General features: G+C 34.6%; 1 protein-coding gene across 2 annotated transcripts in view; it reads left to right on the top strand.

The window, feature by feature from the left end:
* AGBL2_1 (Cytosolic carboxypeptidase 2) overlaps window positions 1-16,188 on the top strand; it is a 67,770-nt gene extending 51,582 nt beyond the window's left edge. The window contains exons 19-23 of one of the 2 annotated variants that reach the window (XM_051213889.1): window positions 3,787-3,913; window positions 4,795-4,895; window positions 9,231-9,583; window positions 10,620-10,668; window positions 15,718-16,188. In XM_051213889.1, the coding sequence (XP_051069908.1) occupies window positions 3,787-3,913; window positions 4,795-4,895; window positions 9,231-9,260 (258 nt within the window). In that variant the 3' untranslated portion in view covers window positions 9,261-9,583; window positions 10,620-10,668; window positions 15,718-16,188. Of the gene's footprint in view, window positions 1-3,786; window positions 3,914-4,794; window positions 4,896-6,073; window positions 7,607-9,230; window positions 9,584-10,619; window positions 10,669-15,717 lie in introns of those variants that run through there. The other variant, XM_051213890.1, reaches the window with a different exon arrangement.
* Window positions 16,189-20,838: the final 4,650 nt, after the last annotated feature.

Raw genomic sequence — 20,838 nt, 5'->3', positions numbered from 1 at the left:
TTGTTCCTCCTTTCTTTGATCTTGTCCAGTGTTTCTATAGAGATCCATTCCTTATGATGATGCTTCTTTAGGCCCAAGTTACAATTAATAGAACTTTATTTAAACCATGTTTTTCGCATTGAATGAAGAATCCACTAGAAATGACTAGATGATAATGAACGACCTTTGATTTGAGGTCAGAGTTTGGTTCTTCTGAAGCATTATTTTTAAATTCATTAGGAATCTCACTGGTGGATAATGGGTCATTAGGAAAATCAACATCTAACAAAATTAAATTAGATTTTTGACCATCATTTGACTCAGCCGACATACTTCCCTCATTTTTATAAGAAATCTCATCAAAATTATGTGCATTATTATGAGAACCCATATCTGGTACATAGTCATTAGAAATCGGATAAGTTGGTTCAATATAAATTTCTGTCTTCCAATGATTTTCAGTAACATTTGGTACAACTGGGTTCATCGTGTTGCTCCAGTTATTTTCTGAATATGAGTCCCCATAGCTTTCTTGACTAATATCACGTGAACCATAATTTTGTTCTAGTTGAAGTTTATTTTCAGAGCTAAACAGGGCCGGTAGTGTTTCATTTAATTCTGGACTTTGGGCTTCATCTACAGGATCTGGTTCTTGGTCATCTGGTATTGTCACAACTTCATGTGCATTTAGCACAATATTGTCTTGCTATGAGCCGGACAATTTACCAATATTACATTTTGCTTCAGGTATAAAGGGATTTGAACCCTCCACAGGATATGCTTCTGAAATGTCCATTACTGCACCATTGTCTTCATTATAAACAGATTTCTTATTTTCTGGTTGAGTAAAAAGTCTACCCAAAATTGTTTCAAATAGTTGTTGTTGCAAGGCTAACGTCTGCTGGTGCTGTTGCTGCTGTAATATTAACTGCAACTGTTCTAAAGAAATCGATTATTTTATACTTACTTACGCCTGTTACTCTTAATGGAGCATAGGCAGCCGACCAGCATTCTCCAACTCACTCTGTCCTGGGCCTTCTTTTCTAGTTCCATCCAATTCTTTTTCATTTTTCTCATGTCTATCTCCATTTCCTGGCGTAATGTGTTCTTTGGTCTTCCTCTTTTCCTTTGGCCTTGAGGATTCAATGTGAGTGCTTGCCTTGTGACTCGGTTGGTTACTTTCCTCAATGTGTGTCCTATCCACTTCCAGGGCTTCTTCCTGATTTCTTCCTCCACTGGGATCTGGTTTGTTCTCTCCCACAGTAGGTTGTTGCTAATAGTGTCCGGCCAACGGATCCAAAGTATTTTACGTAGACAACTGTTAATAAACACTTGTATCTTCTGGATGATGGCTTTCGTAGTTCTGCTAATAATAATATTAACTCCGAAATCACCGGCAATTATTATAGCTTATTTCTTCCCGAAATCTGAGTTACCAATTGTTGTATTATTATTTTTTTTTGCCAAAATCTCCGTCGCCAATTTGTTATGAGTTTATGTCCGGCTTTTTATCATGTGATTTAATCTTCGCCCGGATATAACCCTTTTCACACCAATTTACGTTTGTAATGTAATCTTAATAATAATAATAACATTCTTACTAAGAGGTTATTGAAACTGTTTCATTTTATTAGATATGATGAACCGATCTAGGTTAGATAACTATTAAATACTTGGAAGTGATCTACAGATTTTTCATCTGATTATGAGACTCCCTATCAGTGCCCACCTACAACTTTACCATGGGAAATTGAACACATGAATTTAAGTGCCACTCATAAATGCTCAATCTTTAAACCATTGGATCAGGGTTCAACAGCACACAAATCTACATTCACTATCAACACATCGCAGGGTCGTGAATTCGCACTGCTGTTGAGTCCTACACTAGGATGAAACGATCATACAGTACTTCCAGATGTTCAATGGTTGTCTAACTTGGAATGGTTTGGGATCTCGACAAATAATTATTTGTAATGAATTGAAAAAAAGTGGTTATTCTTTGTATGTCACACACTTTTAATCTTGTTACATTATAGTAGATCATAGAAAATGTAAACTAAGTGACTCGAAAGAATACACCAAAAGGTTTGCGTTTAAGCTACTGATATATTATTGTACAAATATGCTAAAACAGTTCAGATGAAGATGAATGTATATGCAGATCTGTCAATCAAACTAATGATCATAGTTAGCATACACCTTTAAGTATTAAAAGTACAAACTAATCTCTTGTTTTTATTTAAGCTATCTACTCCAATTGGTTCTTGTTACCCTATTTTAGAAATTAAACTTGCTTTCATTCATTATTCAGATCTAACAGCTTTTGTAATTTGGATAGATCTTCTCTATTAAAGTGTTTGATTAAACAGTTTCTTGGAAGGAGATTTACATTTATTTGTATGAAAAGCCTGAATCATTCTTATTTTATTATTTATTTATTTAAACACATAAACATTAGTACAAGGAGGCACCAAATAGATATGCACCACATAAATCATTTGATTTATGTGAGGGCTGGGATAAAACCAGGGTGTCCAAACCGAAGTAGGTGGTTTTCCTGGGGGGGACACCCGGAGCCTTCGACTTAAATGTCTGATCCACAAGGAAGTGAAATAACTTCAGGAGATGCAGTCCCATGTTAGCCGGAGACCAACGATTGGTACATACACTATTTGTTCCTTCAAGATATTGGAGCCCATGTGAACCATTGGTTTGGACCCCACTAGGTGGACTCTCCGTGTTCACCAACCTGGTTAAAGCACCGGAAATTCGCTTTTCATCTTATCAATTTCGTAAACAACACCTTCGCCACGAGAAGGTAGTGAGTAGGACTTCCCTGGCAGTGGTTGTATGCATGTGGCTATGCGAGAGCATTTGGAGAGGGGAAGATGCCTCTTCCTACTCTCGGCCGTACCAGTGCATTTGAGAGTTGAATCATTCTTACGGAAAACTTTACTATTATTTAATTATTTAACAGTATATTGGATACTCAATAGATATGATCACTTTCATTATTTATCACACAATTTTGTCATTCACTTTAAATTGCTTATTGTGAGCTTTGTGGCCTTTAATATTTTTTCCTAGATAAATAATAGATTTCCGTGCTAACTTTCAGTCTAGAATGTATTGATTCTTATAGAGGAATCACTTAAATAGTTATTCCAGTGTCTAAATGAATAAAAAAGCCCAACGCTAAGAATCCCATGTCATTTTCAAATGTATCTGAAGTAAAATTCCTATGGAATATATATTGAAATTGTACGAATGTGTTCAAGAATTGTAATTATAATCAGAATGGGTTTTTTTGAAAATTATAGTAATTTTAATAGTTTAATTCACAAGTTGATGTAAACTAGACTAACATGGAAAACCTAGGAGGATAGAATGGCCATTTCACCTTAGCATACGACTCCACAGCATCCACGATCCCGTTCGCAGGATTCGAATCCAGAACCTTCGGTCTCACACGCGAACGCTTAACCTTTAGACCACTGAGTCGGTATCCAACGTTTCCAATGTCTAACTTCCATCAATCCATCATCTTGCGCAACATTTCATCCATTGTCTGAAGTAGATATCTATCTCTACCCGACATGGATTGGACTCCACTAGCCATGGCTTCTCGCTAGAATTCAAGGGAATCATCTTAGAGCCGTCTAATGTTTCCAGGGTTTTTCATAGTGATCTAGCTTACATCGATTCATGAATTCAACTACTCAGATTTTAATTAGATCAATACACAAAATACTAAGTACATAAAATAATGATGTTTTTTCCATGATACTTATGATCTTTTACTAGAAAGAACATAATTATTATCGAATATTTTCAAGAAATCAACAAAATGGTTACGTCTCTGATGGAATTATTTCTTTTAAAAGAAATTACAAAAATTCAAATTTGACCTTCGATAATCATAGAGAACCAGGTAATGTCATAATAAGTATACTTTTGTTTTTAAAACTATTTGTTGCCATGGCAACGAAAAAACGTACATACATTCATCATGTTTGGTGAATTAGTAACATGCCGCTATCTTAAATGTATAGAATACCTAAATTTAAGCATATTTTGTAAAACGTACATGATTTAACGGATTTTAAGTAGTAATCCATATGAGACATACCTTCAAGTTTGGCATATTTATGTGGTTTGGGAATTAGGAACGGCCTTCACTAATGGTTACTTTAATCTGTCTTCACTAAGTAAAGGATCTAGATCTAGATTGATCTTGTTTTATTTAATCATACGTAGTTTTCTGAAAATCGCTTTCTGGAAAGTGTTCCCGTACATACTCGATGAAATAGTGTCTTTGTAACTTATATTTTTCTTACATCACAACTTCTGACATGCTTATTTTGACATTTTGCGAATAGATAACATGATTTCAAAAAAAAATACCCGACTTTCAGTTACTTGGCTGCCATTTTCAAACTGGTTTTCACCTGATTCGATTTGTTCATCCACATAATACCACAGGACTTGACTCACAAAATGGGACTCAAAATATATTAAATGACTTTATACTCGAATGATGAAGTCCCTTGAAGTAGACTAGGATCTTAACCATGTACCATATCCCAATGTTTCTTCGGTTGTTGATAAAAGGTCATCAGTTGTCACTGCGCTTTATTTATATTAATTACACGATCAATACTTTGTCTGGATATGCATAACTGCACAATGTTACTGTACTACTAACGTCTGTTGAGAATTGATAGAAATATGTAGGAAAATTGTTTTCTTTAGTTTGATATTTAATTAAATAAGTATCAATTGAATATTTTGACTACCATATATAACTTATAGATATGGTTTGTCTAAAACCATTCAATAAACAGAGTTCTAATCAAAATTCAACACTATCTCAGGAAACATTACGAGAAGATCATGTTGGCAGTCAGAATAAAGTGAGTTCACTAGAGTATTTGTTATCTTGACTTATTTCAAAGACTTAGTTTTCAAAGTCTTACATTTAATGATTTCATTCAATGGTAGTAACATCCAAAGTGATAGAAGCATAAAAAATCATATGACTTATATTGTAGTCAAGATTATGTCTAATCGTTACAGTTACGTGTTTTGTACGGTTGTCTTAGAAACGAAAAAGTACATTTTTTCTTACTGTCAAATTCCAGATGCCTAGCTAGTGCGATTTGTTATTCAAGTTGATTCAAAAATTAACATCGGAAAGCTAAAAGTAATTGATTGAGGAAGACAATAAGAAAGCTAACAAAACTCTTCTTCAATTTGGAAACATAAACACTGATGAAATAGCCAGAAAATCTTGTTAATATCTTAGAATTCTTGCCAGTAAAAGGTTATGTGGATAAAAATGAGTGTTGAGCAGAAGGGATTCTAGTGTCAGTTAAAGCATTTCAATGATCATTATTTCTAGACTACCAACGCTGTTTCTTACTGAAGTAACTGAGAAGCAAATTGATAATTGCCTATATCTCATTGCTTACTAGATATATGTTAGAAAGTATACAACTATTATTTACTTCAGGACATCAAGCATAGTCTATGTTAACAGTTCTGTTTCCTATTATGTGTTAGCTTCCTTTGATTTTCTGAGCAAAACACTTTTATGAAAGTGCCATTTAGGGTTGGCTGTCTCTTACTAGAGTGAAATCAGATACATAACCACTTCACTAATACGTATCGATTACAATTTTCATGTTTGAGTATCGACATTTTTTGTTTTAATGCGGCTACAAATTACGTTATCTTACAGAAAACAGCTTTTTCACAGTATAAAGTCCCCGCGGGATTCGAACCTAGGGCCTTCGGTCTCGAGTGCGAACGCTTATCCTACTAGAACACTAAGCCGGCATTCAACGGTGTTTATGTCCAAACCCAAACATTCCACGAAATCGCGTGACCATCTTACATTGTACTGAGATAGATACCTGTCTCTACCTGTTTACGCGTCCTTGGCTCGATCGATAATTCTGATGTTCTGCACTTAACTAGCTGAGCTAGGCTAGGCGGAAAGCAGGACCAATCAGGACTCTAGGCTGCTCACACGTGTTTTACGCGTCATTGTTCCGATCGATAATTCACTGCTTTTGATTGGCGGCTTTAGGCAATAACAATTGGCGACGGGGTAAAAAATACGATCCAAAGTCAGTCTGTAATTGGACGAGATTCAGTCTAATTATTTCGAGCAATCAGCATCCAGATTTGTCATCGGTGTCCTTGAACGACATTGGTCATTAGTTATACAGCAATTTCCATTATCAGTGCTGATCCGAAAAACTGACTCTCCCTTCCGATCGATTACAGCCGCTATTTGAGCGACAGCTGGAGTTCTTGGTCAAATTGCTCACGCAGCTTCTGAATCACTCATGCTTTGGAGATGCGACGGAAGTGGATGGATTAGTTCCACACTAAGCTGGAAAATGATTGCAGCTTCCATGAATCCTCGATAAACCGTACTTAAAACGAAACAGCAGTTATTCAAGATTCGCCCAGTGGTCCAGTACTCTCCATTTCAGAAACATGACCGGTAATTAATTCAAACCCCGTTATCCCCCAAACAGCATGTACAGAAAGTGACGTAACCAGCGCACAAAAAGATTCCCTGGTAAATGTCCATGGAATTGTCGCAGTAACCGCCCGTGAAACAGAAAATAAATCGAGTAGTACACTGAATGCAGCTGCTCCAAACGGATCTCATCATTCTGCGACGTAAGTTTCTGACGAATCTAATTATCGAGATCCTCTCTTACCAGAAAATGTCAGATGCATCAAATGACCAGAAATCTAATACAATTTTGATAGATTCTGATTACCTTAATGATCCATTATCTACAAATGAGGTTCCCAATAAATGTGGTTACAATATTTCAGAAGAATCAAATCTCGATTAACTCATATTAAGCGTCGTTCAGCCACACCACTTAGTCATTTTCAGTTGATTCTCTCTTCAGTGCGACAAATATGTTTTAAATAAATTCAAATTAATTGTAACTTGAGAATATGAGGATCTGACACTGTTTCGTGGGGGAGGATGAACCCGGAAAATTTAAAATCCGGATACCAACTCCGGATCTTCAAAAAAGGGGAGGTGTGTTATGTCCCGACAAGAATAATGAATGGTAACTTTTGGGATCTATTGATGGACCAATACTAAGCGTATATTTTTATTGTATAATTATTAAGTAACTAAACTATTCATATTCATATTCCTCTTATTATAAGCTTTATTTTGACCCATAAACTATTATTATACGTTTTACAATTCTTGAATTATGCCCTGTCTATTAGTCACTGCCTCCCACATTCACAGCCATATTTGGCCAAATTTTGTACAAATGTTATTTTCTATTTTATGGTACGTTGTGGTCTGTTTGATTGGTATATAAACCTAGTATGTTTGAAATATAATCATTCATATTGCAGAGGCTGAGATTGGTGTTCTGGACTTAACTGGCTGGGCTAGGCTAGGCGGAAAGCAGGACCAAACAGGACTCTAGGCTGCTCGCACGTGTTTTACGTGTCATTGATCCGGTTGATAAGTCACTGTTCTCTGATTGGTGGTCACAAGATATAACACTACCCGACACGTGTTCGGTCCACTGGTCACAGCTTTTCACTAGAACTTTGAGAATTCACTCACAAAGCTAGTCACTAGTGAGCGCATGGTAATGATCAGTATAGGGGTTGTGGAGATTGTTAAGTTATTGATTGAGATCATGAACCGATTGATGTTAGACCACCACCATTGGAAACCTGGTAGTACTGGACGATTGTTTTGATTATATTTTTATCATCATTAATTAAATTCAGTCAGTCAGTCAGCTACAACGTAGGACCAGGCACATATGTGCATCTGTCCAGGTTGCCATACCGCATTCATTAATTAAAACAAAATCTTTTATTTTTGTTTGTTCACATTCTAACTATTATTATGTTTTAATTAAGAATTATACAAGAAAAGAAAACGTTAAACCAATACATCATGGTGTCATAAATCAAGATTTAGATTTACCAAAAATCGATATTGGATCTAATTGTCTTATTCATCAATTGATTCATTTAAGAACACATTCAGCACCAATTGAACATACTCTAATGAATAATAATAGTAAAAAGTTCAATTCATTTGGATTCAATTTTCATCATAGAAAACTTCATTATGATTCTGTTTATAACTATTCAAATATAGATCAAGATTATCCAACTAATCTTCATTCAAATAATACTGTTATTAAAGATAAAGATCAGAAATGGATGTTATTGAATCATTTTAAGTTTATAAGTATGTATCATTAGTTGTGTTTTGAAATAGTTTTTAGTGGCCTGAGATCTGATTCTAGCTAGATCGTATGATTGATTGTTATTGAAATATATATATAGTCCGCTAGCCAGTCAGTCAGTCACAACGTAGAACTTTGTACGTTCGTATATCAGTTCGAGTTGTTATATCACATTAGCACAGAGACACAATTGTCGATTCAAATCTCATAGTGGTAAAAGTAGTAAAAGTATGAGCAGTGATCAAGAAGATTAGGTTTTGAGGATGTTATTCAAAGAGTATAATCCAGTGAAATAAATTTGGGAAGAGAAAAAAGAAAGGGACATGAAAAATTCAGATTATAATTTGAGAGAACACAAAGAGTGGATGCACCTTCCTTTATCTAACCATCCACTATATTAACATCTTTCTCTTAGTATATCTTCCGGTAAAATGAAATGTTGATGCATTAGAATCCATTCATCCAAGCGAAAATATTAAAGATTTACAATACCGTATCCAGCAAATATGCTTTATGACAAACAGGTTGTATAAGCTGATCAAGTCAAAAACTCATAGCATTGAATATGCTGTTAATTAACGGTTATATATATATATATCATTAGATGCTAGATCATTTATTTAATAGTTGAATTCATGAGTCACTCGAAGTTAGACCACCATGGAAAACCTGGAAGCACTGGACAGCCATTTCGTTCTAGTATAGGACTCCTTAGCAGTGCGCATCCACAATCTCGCCTCGCGAGATTCGAACCCAGGACCTGTCAATCTCGCGCGTGATCGAGACAGTACAGTAGAACTGACTGTCTTAACGTTCGTATTGAAGATTGTGACTTTGATATTGGTTGAAAGTTATCAAGACTAACCTATTTGTTACAGGGTACCTACAATTTATTATGTAGTGTCATAAATTGATGTATTATATCTGTGAACCTCATTTATTTAAGCAATTTGATTAACAAATTCTTATTGTTATTTCTAGATATTAACTCTAATCAAAATGAAGAATTAACAAAGATTCCTTCCATCAAACAATCCAATAATCAAATGTTACTAAAGAATGGACAATTTCGAAGAGTTTCAAAATCCCCTTCAATATATAGTACTTCTAATTCTAATAATAATAATAACACCTTTCTCAATGTAACCAGACATTATTCACCTAAACAATCAATCATAATGAATACAGTTAATAAAACAACCTTATCCCATCATTTACAAAGACATTTAAATGAATTGAATACCATTAATAAACGTGATAATCCTTTGGATCATTCAATTAGTTTAAAATCAAATGATGTTTCACCACATCATTTCATCAATAATAAGCTAAAAGTAAGATGTGTAATAACGGGAACAATCAGTAATCTTTTTGAAAACATTTTCTAATTCCGTTAATTTACCACTAGGATCATTTGTAATCAATAGCATTGAATGAGTTAAACGTTATCAACCTTCAAATGAATACTATGAACATAAAGTAATTGTTAGTAATCTCATATTTTCATCATACACTTTTACAGAAAAAGAAACAGTCAGCTACAACGTAGGACCAGGCACATATATGCATCGGTCCAAGTTGCCATACCTCATTAACACAACAAAACGAACATCGGATTCATAGAAGTAGTTAATTCACTGGTGGTAATATATAAAAGAAAGATCGCATATAAAGATATAATACAGGAAGAAAGAATTAGTTCGTAAAATGAAATGTATAAAGCAATTTTAATCTCACGGCTTAACGAAAGATAGAGTGTGTATACACCAACGCCATCGTGACCGATTCTCAGTCATGTCACTCAGAATCTCCAACCATTGGTTATGATAGTCACGTGGACCCCAATCAAGTATTCTGCATCTATCAACATGGCTCAGACTAGAAGTTAGTGACATTATGGACTGGTACCACATTTTGGTTTGGCCGCCCCTAACTTTCTTCTAACCATCTCCAACACAACTCAGCATAGCGCGTCGTGGTAAACGGTGTTTAGGTATACGCAACACATGGCTCAACCATCTCAGTCGATGAAGATTCACAATCTCATCAACTGATTTACCATCATTCCCTAATACCGTGCGTCTAACTTCACCATTACTTACCCGGTGATCCCAGAAGATACGAACAATATTTCTCATGAATAGAAAAAAAACAACTAAATATATGATATCTTTAAAAGTTAAATCGATATAAGATAGAAATTTCTTACAATAGTGCTTAATCCTCTATTGTTATTAAACGTATGATACTTATTAATAGTTAAAGTAAATTAAGTATAGAAGTACAATAACTATCGATAGAATATTCATGTTTATTTAATTTAAATGAAAATTTAAGCGATTCTGTTTCATTTTATGTCCTTTACTATAGGTGCATAATATAAGAAAATTGAATTATGAACCGAAAATTCACGATGAAAGTAAGCCATTGTGATATCATTTTCTCTGTATACTGTCATTTCACCTATACATTTAATCTCATATAACACTGATTCTGAGAATTAAAACTTAATGAGATGTTAATAACATAGAATAACTTAAAAGACAATTAGATTATTTATCAATATTTAAATGAATAGTTTAATAACATGAGGGGTTTTGCGGATAATACAGTGATCCACAAGTTTAGCAGGGCGGAAACGTGGGTGAGCACTACTACAATAGGACGAAACGGCCATCCAGTGCTTCCAGGTTTTCTGTGGTGGTCTATCTTCAATTGACTCATGATCTCAACTATTTAGAATAGTTTAATTTACATACTGAGTTAGTGTTTTCCAAGAAATTCCATTTAACCATCTAACTATTTATTTTAAATACTACAAACACTTAGAAGAGTTTCGCAGTTCAGTTTCCGAAAAATGAGACATTATGTTACAAAACTCTAACAGAAAAACAACTTGCAATGTTAGGCGGTAAGTGACTATAGTACTATTAATAAGATTCATCAGATAATGAGTAAACATAAATGCTAGATACATATAGTTTTGGCGTATATATATACTATGGATTAAAGCATATCACAACACATTTTTTCCAGTTAAATAGCATTCTTTCAGTGATAAATCGATATTATCAGTGTAGGGTTGCGAAGATGTCTAGGATTTTGATCGAGATCATTAATCTATGAATATTGGACCATAATTAAAAACCTAGAAACACTGGACGACTGTTTCGTCCTAGTATGAGACTCTTCAGTAGTGAGCATCTACGATCCTATACTTAGGGCTCGAATCCAAGACCATCGGTCTCGCGCTCTAATGCTTGACCTCTAAACCACTGAGCCAGAATTCAACGGTGTTAATGTCTAACTTCGACTAATCAACGAAGGTCCTGGGTTTGGATCTCGTGTGCGAGGTCGCGGATGCACACTAATGAGGAGTCCCATACTAGGATGAAACGGCCGTCTAGTGCTTCCAGCCTTTCAATGATGGTCTAATATTTATCGATTCATGATCTCAATCAACAAGATAAATCGATAAGTGGGAATTATATTTAAACTATTCCCAAAAAGTAACTGTTTTATAGTTTCAAATGCAACTCTCCTACATATTTCAACAAAGAAATAGATGCAAACTTTCTTTCCTTTGTACAACTTAAATCAAGTGGAATGTGGTACATACAGTAATGTTTCATGATTAATTTCAATGTGACATATAAGTAAGTCATCAGAAGGGGTTTGTGGAGATTTTAGAAATCTCACAGATTGAAATCATGAGTCATTTAAAGCTAGACCACCATAGAAAACCTGGAAGCTCAGTGGTCTATTTGGTTAAGCGCCTGGCGCGAGACTGATAGGTCCTGGGTTCTAATCTCGCGGGGTGCGGGATCGTCGATGCGCACTGCTGAAGCGTCCCATACTAGGACGAGACGGCCGTCCAGTGCTTCCAGGTTTTCCACGGTGGTCTAGCTTCAATTGAGACTCATGATTTCAATCTGTGGAATATAAGTAAATCATCTAGCGTTTGATAACTTCTCTAAAACCACAGAAGATATGTATTTTGTTTCACATAAATTGACATATTTAATAATGAAACAAAGTCATTTTGTAACTACCTGTCTAAGTAATCATGATAACATTTGGTTTATATCATTTAATAGACAATCAAATAGACAAAATAATATTGCAAACCCTGACAATTTTGATTTAGCAATTTTCCAATAAACCATTTTTAGTGGCCCTATATCTGACTCCAATTAGATTATATGATTGATTGTTGTCAAAATATACATCCGGACTATTCTCGTATATCTTTATCGACTTAACTCCAGTTGGTGAATAATGGAATTAAATAAGTCAAATACGAGGATGGATGTTTTGAATACGTATATTTTGTACACATTAACTTGGATAGACAATTAGAAGGACGAAGCGAAGAGAAGAGAGTGAAACGAAATGATGCGCAGTGGATAAAGCATGTGAGCTAACTCCGCCTCAAATTCGCTCTATGTGCCTATAGCTTTGTGATTTGTGCTATCTGCTAATAAACTGTAGTTGCCGCTTCTTCTTGTTTTCTGATTTCAAACACCGTTGAGGTTGATTTCTACAAAATAAGCAAAATGTTTTACAAGTACAATTATACGTACACCATATATAAAGTTATTTAGTTCACTAGAGAAAAATATTTATAATTCCCGTTTATATTCATACAAGTTCAATGTACAGATGAATGAGTTACGCGAGAGACAAAGAGAGATTATGACGCAATGGAGTACAGGAAGCATCTATCCATTGATATGATCACTATAGGCAAAATGATAGAATTGTTAGTAGTTAACATGAGAACAATAATAAAATAACGGTGATTATAATTAGATAGTATCAAAAAGTACAATTATTTAGATGGTAAAGTTGACAAGATGTAAAACATTCTATTAAAGAATGTTAAAATAATAAGGTTAGTCGTTTCCATTACGATCACTTCACTATTGCACTTCAGTAATTATTATCAGTTTTATCATTCGATCTATAGTGATCATATCAATGTACTCCATTACGTTATGGTATTTCTCTGACTCTCTTTTACTTCATTCATCTGTAAATTGACCTTATGTGAATGTAACTAGGAAATATCACAGTTAAATTTACAAGTTGATCTAAGTTAGACCACCATTTAAAACCTGGAAATACTAGATGGCCGTTTCGTCGTAGTATGGAACTCCTCAACAGTGTGCATCCACGATCCTGCACACGGGATTAACTATATACCAAACAAATCTCTTAATCATGTTAATAATTTTTCTGTATGTTGAATTTGCAGTATTGTGGGTATGATTCATTTAGTGTAAATTGCACTAAGATAACGCGTGTACGTTTGTGTATACAGAACAGAAGTAAGATGAAATCATTAATCATATATGCCCTCAGGTTACGATTGTTGATGGATTTAGACAATAATAGATGTTGTAAACCAAACTTGTCACATCATGCATGTGATCAGAGTTAATGAACATATAAATGTAAGTTAGTATTGTTGTACTAAATAGTCTAGTTACTCATCATATATCCAAACAAATTAGCTGATTAAAGCAAATGTAGAGATATTGTTGTCCGGAAAAATGCGAAACAAAATAGATATAATAAAATGAAATTAAGATTTACATCTTAATTATTTGTTACCATGGTTCTCCATCTCTTCAGTTTCTATTGTTTGGGTTAATTTATATTCACAAGGCTTTAGCTATCATCATTTCTTTATAAGAACAAGAACTACTTCAAATGACTTTATCTCCACTGATTAACATGGCCGGTAAGAGTAGAGGATATTCGTAGGTTACTAGTATTTGATCATAGGTGTCTTCGAAACATTACTTGTATATCCTGGGACCATCGAGTAAGCAACGCAGTTGTTAGGAAACGAGTACTAGGTAAGGATGGAAAATCAATTGATGAAGTAGTGAAACTTCATCAGTTGAGATGGCACGAACATGTGTTACGTATGCCCAACAACCGACTGCCCCGACGTGTGATGTTTTATGGTGTAGGAGTAGGTTGGAAGAAAGCTAGGGGCGGTCAGACCAAAACATGGCACAAGTTCATGAAGTCACTGACAAGTGGACTGAGTCATGTTCGCAGGTGTAGACTACCTGGTTGGGATCCGCGAGATGATAGCAACCGATGGTTAGAGACCCTGAATGAAATGGCTCAAAATCGTTTGCAATGGTGCAGGTGCATACACTCTTTGTGTTCTTCCAAATTCTAGTCTCCTGATTCCCCCTTGTCTCTTTTTTCTCTTCCCAAATTTATTTCACTGTATTATACTCTTTAAATAACATCTACAAACCCTAATCTTTCCGATTACTGCTCATACTCTTACTACCCCTACCACTACGGGATTTGAATCAACAACTGCATCTGTGTGCTAATGTGGTGTGGCAACTCGAACTGATGTACGTACGTACGAAGTTCTACGTTGTTACTGACTGACTGATCTCCACTGATTTCACTTGTATACCTAGGTTCAGTAAAATACATTGCTAATACACACTTATTTTCTAGTGTTACAAAGTCTTCTGATGATTTAGGTATATGCTTCAAGAAAATTTTATGTTCTTTCACGCTTACATTCAACTACTATGATATCTCATTTACATATACATCACTATGGTGAATATATTTGACCTCTGCTGTTTTTCACATGATCATGTATTTGACCCTGACTAGTATAAACCTAAAAGTATTGTTCGTTGTATGATTTCGATATTTGATTATTTATCCTGAAGAAGCTTGAGTAAAGCTTTCGAGTAAAAAGGAGTAGTTTTAATATCAATTTTAAAGTCTATCAACTTGACATCCAAATACTATGAAACCAATCAGTTAAATTTAAACGAATGTTCTTATAAAATTATTTTATTTCAACTAATAAACTGATCTAAGTTTGAAGATCTGAAAAAAATGGATGGCCATTTCGTTCTTGTATTGGAATCTGCAACAGTTCCCATTCATAAATGAAAATAAAACCGATATTCCGTCTCAGTGGATTAGAGGTTAGGTGTCCGCGCGTTATAACAAAGCTCCTGGATTCGATTTCCAGTTGCGAAGTCATGAATATGTACTGTTTAATAATCTCATTAGAACAAAATAATCGTTCAAGTGTTTCAGCTTTCCAATAGTTGCTTAACTTTGATCGATCAGTGATTTTAATGAAATTCAACAATTATCACAAACTCATAATGAAAAAATCATTTTAATTTTATTAATTGAGATTATGAGTCAATTGAAGCTAGACCACTATGGAAAGCCTGGATACACTGGACGGCCGTTCCGTCCTAGTATGGGACTCCTCAGTAGTGCGCATCCACGATCTCACCTCATGAGATTCTAAAAATCATTTTAATTTCCTTATTTATACGTATTTACCTTTTAGTCACTACAATACACTAACTTTAAACCTTTAAGAGTATTTGAGCAGTTTACTAATACCTTGTATCCATGTATATCTTAAACATTATATTCTTTTTCTTTTCTATAGACTTATTGAATACAATTATGTTAGACGGGAAACCAATTCATATATTCAATAAGAAATCAACAATTTCTACATAAAATCAATATCAGAACTTTAAAATAGATCAATATATTTTTTCATATAACTTTTTTTCCTAACGAATATTCTAGTTTGTACAATCAATTAATTAAATGGATAAAGATAGATGGTGGCTAACAGTGGACTCAGTAGTTAAATGGTAGATAATGGGATAGTGTTTGTAAGCGAAGAATATTGTGACGGAGTGTTAAAGTGGACATCAACTCTGTGATACAGGCACATCCAGATAATGAATACGAAATAGAATGAAACTCACGTCCTGGATTTCAATACTAACCATCATTCATCTTTGATTATAATGCTTGTGACTTAAGGCACTTACTTACTTACGCCTGTTACTCCTCGTGCAGCAGCATAGGCCGCTCACCAGCATTCCCCATCCAACTCTGTCCTGGGCAATCCTTTTTAGCTCCTTCCAGTTGTTATTCATCCTTTCAATATCTTCTATTTCTCAACACAATGTGTTCTTTGGCCTTCCGCTTTTCAGCTTCCCTTCACGATTCCAAGTTAGGGCTTGACTCGTGATGCAGTTCGATGATTTGAGTAATGTATGTCCTATCCATTTTCATCGACTTTTACTAATTTCCTCTTCGGATGGAAACTGGTCTGTTCTCTCCCACAGAAGACTGTTGCTGTTGGTATCCGGCCAATGGATGTTGAGTATCTTGCGTAGACAACTATTCATAAATACTTGTACCTTCTTGATGATGGTTGTAGTAGTTCTGGAAGTTTCAGCTCCGTACAGTAGAACTGACTGCGTTAACGTTCGTATTGAAGATTCTGACTTTGATATTGGTTGAAAGTTGTTTTGAGTTCCATATGTTCTTCAATTGTAGGAATGCAGCCCTTGCTTTGCCAATCCTCGACTTTACGTCTGCAGTTGATCCTCCTTGTTCATTGATGATGCTTCCCAAGTATGTGAAGGATTCTACATCTTCCAAAGTCTCGCCATCAAGAGTGATTGTATTGCTGTTCCGCGTGTTGTATTTAAGGACCTTGGTCTTCCCCTTGTGTATACTGAGGCCTACTGATGCAGAGACTGCTGCTACACTGTCTGTCTTCATCTGCATCTGTTCGTGTGTACGTGATAGGAGGGCTAGGTCATCTGTGAAGTCCAAATCGTCTAATTGGTTCTGAGATGTCGTTTGTATGCCGTGTTTTTCCTCAGATGTCGAGGTCTTCATAATCCAGTCGACCACCAGAAGAAGGAGGAAGAGAGAGAGTAGATAGCCTTGTCTGACTCCGGTCCTTACTTGGAATGCATCTATCACCTGTCCTCCATTCACTACTTTGCACTATTTGAAGATATTTCGTTTTGTACACATAGCTCAGATTTCTTCATCCGGATGACTACTGCTTTAGCCGTTTGAACGACTTTAAGTCTGACAAGCTTTGGCAAAATCGACTGACCCGATAAATAATTGAAAAGGATTAGTTTATACTGAAACTCTGACCAGGTTGCATTAAATGGGCCAATACTGAGGTGTTTACTTTCTTCACTAAACCCTTACTTAGCCGCGCTGGGAGGCATTCGCGAGCACGAGAATGTAAATTCCTAGAGCTTCTGCCAATATAACTTGCTCTATAGGAACAGCTGAACTGATAAATACAAAATGAGGTGATCATTCTAGGTAATTCATCTTTTAGCCTCGTTGTCACCATTGGGCGCGTAGAAAACACTAATCGTCGTTCTCTGAGTTAATATTTCACCAGCCGCATCCGCTCTGAATTGTAGGTACATGAACATAGATTTCTTAATCACCGTCTGTATTTCGCCTATTCTCACCTTCGTAATCATATATTTAATTATAAACTTACCATGGTAACCATTTTCCCTAAGAGTATTAAGCAAGGTGTTTAACTCATCTTCATTCTATTATATACGCTGAATAGTTGTAATGTCTAAACACTAAAATAAATTTTAAAAAAAATAATTTTCAAAAAGTGAAGAGACTAATTAAGGTTTTTCGCCTTAGAAACAACATAAGGAGATATTTTCGTATATAAAATATTATACATAAAAATCTGTGTGAATTTTGATTTTTAAAAAAAAGAATAATAGCAAGGTAAAAAGGGATATTATAGAATAATTAATGTACTAGAGGGACTTGTGAAATGTTCAAATCAATGACAATAGAGAGAGAGAGAGAGGGAGAGAAAAAACTTACAAAGTTTCGAGAATAGGTTGGAACTTTCAGGCATGGATCATTTATTCCTTGATAATGTTTAAATAGCAATGTTGAACTTCATTCGAACCATTAGTCTACAATCTAATCAACAAGTCTGCTATCATTTAAATAAACTGACATCCAAGTTTTTATCTTTTCGTCAGTTAAGATATGATTCTGGATGCTCAATTCCTCTCAATAAATTCATGAATCTAGTCTCGAAAAGAGAAAGCTAATCGGTCGTAATTGTTTATTACTTACAAAAAATACACATTTATAATTACAAACTTATCATTTGTATATTCGAGGTTTCCCTAATTTGGATAATATCTCTACATAACAATTGATTTATTTAGAAAAACAACTGGAAAATCTGACAACGAATTCATGTTCCTTCCTGTGTTAACAGATATAAGTAGTATGTTACACTAATCAGACGTGAAATGTTTATCAGAAAAAGATTGAGAAGATCGAATTGAAGAGAACGGCAGTGTAAATAAAGAGTAATTTTAATAATAACAGGAATAAAGGAATGATGAAGTTTGTAAGAGATACTTGATATTATCCATAAATTGTTCTCATCTACTACAGAAATACACTTGCAATCGTTAAAAATCTGAATTCTTCGTTAAGAGCATTTATTTTGTGATGTTAAATAGATAATCAAATTTCATAAAACCTAAACGGAAAGATAAGATTTAAGGTTATCTCTCGGTAATCAAAGTAGGCTACGAGCTCCCAACAAGCCTTGGAAACTCTGTTATTATCAAAACTCTTACAAAACAGTTTATATTTACCTTGAAAGTAAAAATATACTCGTCAAATGAAGTTTATATTTAGTTACTCTTGCATTGGACTTATTTGTATTAATTACTTTGCAAGTACTTATTGATGACTCTAAATATCAATATACTTGAGTGCAGATAAACAAATAATCCACATATATTCCTTATTTTAAATCGATATTACTGTTATGTCCTGATAAGCATAATGAATAGTAACTCTTAGGATCCATTTATGGACCATTACTATGCGTATATTTTTATCGTATAATTGTTATATAACTAAACTATACATATTCATGTCCCTCTTATTATGAGTATTATTTTGATCTATGGAATATTATTATACGACTTATCGTTCTTGAATTATGCTCTGTCTATTAATTACTACCTCCCTCATTCACAGCCTTATTTGGCTAATACTTGTACAAAAGTTGTTTTGTATTTTATGGTACGATGTGGTCTGTCTGGTTGGTATATTAACTTAGTATGTTTGAAATAAATGACTCCTATTGCAGAGGTTGAGATTGGTGTTCTGGACTCAACTGGCTGGTCTAGGCAGTAAGCAGGACCGATAAGTACTCTAGACTGCTCGCTCGGTTTTCAGGCGTCATTGGTCCGTTAGATAACTCACTGCTCTCTTATTGGCGGTGTCATTACATATACATTAACAGGGCACACAGGCTACAAGTTTTAACAATTACAAACATCTAGTTCAACAGCAAAATCTTGAATTTATAGATCATTGAGTCGAAATTAATCACTTCACAACGATGATCTCACTGAGATCGTAGTATCGTTTAGTGTTGTCATTGCACACTATTGAAGAATTCTAAACTAGTGCTTTTTATTATGTACGATTTTTAGTGTTTACGTAACTGATTTCGTCCTGTAACATGATTTAAAACCTCTAATTCTATTAGGACTTTTGAGGTTTAAAATACGACTTGACTGAAATAGATAATTCTCCGTGTTAAAGGCAAATGTATAGTAGGTTATTTTGGTGCTGATCGGTGACCTGCTTGAATATTTGGGCTATCTATACCTGTCATCTAGATATTTCAACAAGTCATCTGTTTTTTGTTTGTTTTAACACATCACTATGTCTATTAATCGTATAACCTTTTCAGGAGCGCTTATAACCTGTTTATAACCTTTCGCTGTACAAATTACAAGAAAGTACAATCAGAGATATCATGGTGGCTGATAATATTCATTGAAAAGAATGAACATTATTCAGATGTTTATTTATTAACCGCCAACATCTAACTGGCGATCACTCAATATTTGTTGTCAGAATCGATCAAGAAATAAGAAACGTAAACTTGTTGACATGATTTGTGCTGAGAATTCTATATTTTACCAAAAATATGATATTAACTAAAGCCATTAATAATAACTAATAACTTATAAATGATTTTAAACCTAGTCAGGAAACTGTATTATTATTATTGATTATTAATGGTGGCTTTATTCAATATGTTGATAACAATATAGAATTCTTAGCACAATATTATTGCTTATTTATAGATAAAACCTCATTGAAATCATAAACCGACCAATTTAAAAAAATCATTGAAAACTTAAGAGAATCAAACTGTTGCTTCACAACTGTGCGCACTCATGACCTTGAGACTAAGGTCCCGGCCCAGTGGGTTAGAGAGTAGGCGTTTGAGCACAAGAACGAAGGTCCTGGATTCGATTTTCGGTTACAGGATCATGTGTATACACTGTTGCATAATCCCAGACACAGCGCCACAACCGGAGATCGAATCCAGAACTGTCGTTTTCGCATGCTAACACTTAACCTCTAGACCACTGACTGAGGTCCATTAATGTACAAGTCTAAATTCAATGAAATTCGACATTTTCTACAACCCTATATGAACAGATATACAATCACCAATAATAAGAAACAGTTGTAAAACTAGAGTTACATATCATTAAAACCTCAAAAACATCAATGCACGACTCTATTATAAATTCATTCTATTTCCAGTGTATCAGCTAAATACAGTTAAACACTAATAGAGAAGCAGCACACTTCTTGAATTTCAAATTAATAACAACGACAGATACCTAAAATATGCACTAAA

Source organism: Schistosoma haematobium, chromosome 3, assembly GCF_000699445.3.
Source record: "Schistosoma haematobium chromosome 3, whole genome shotgun sequence".
Taxonomy (NCBI): Eukaryota; Metazoa; Platyhelminthes; class Trematoda; order Strigeidida; family Schistosomatidae; genus Schistosoma; species Schistosoma haematobium.
Note: the sequence above shows the minus strand (reverse complement) of the source record. Positions and strands in the feature narration are given on the sequence as shown.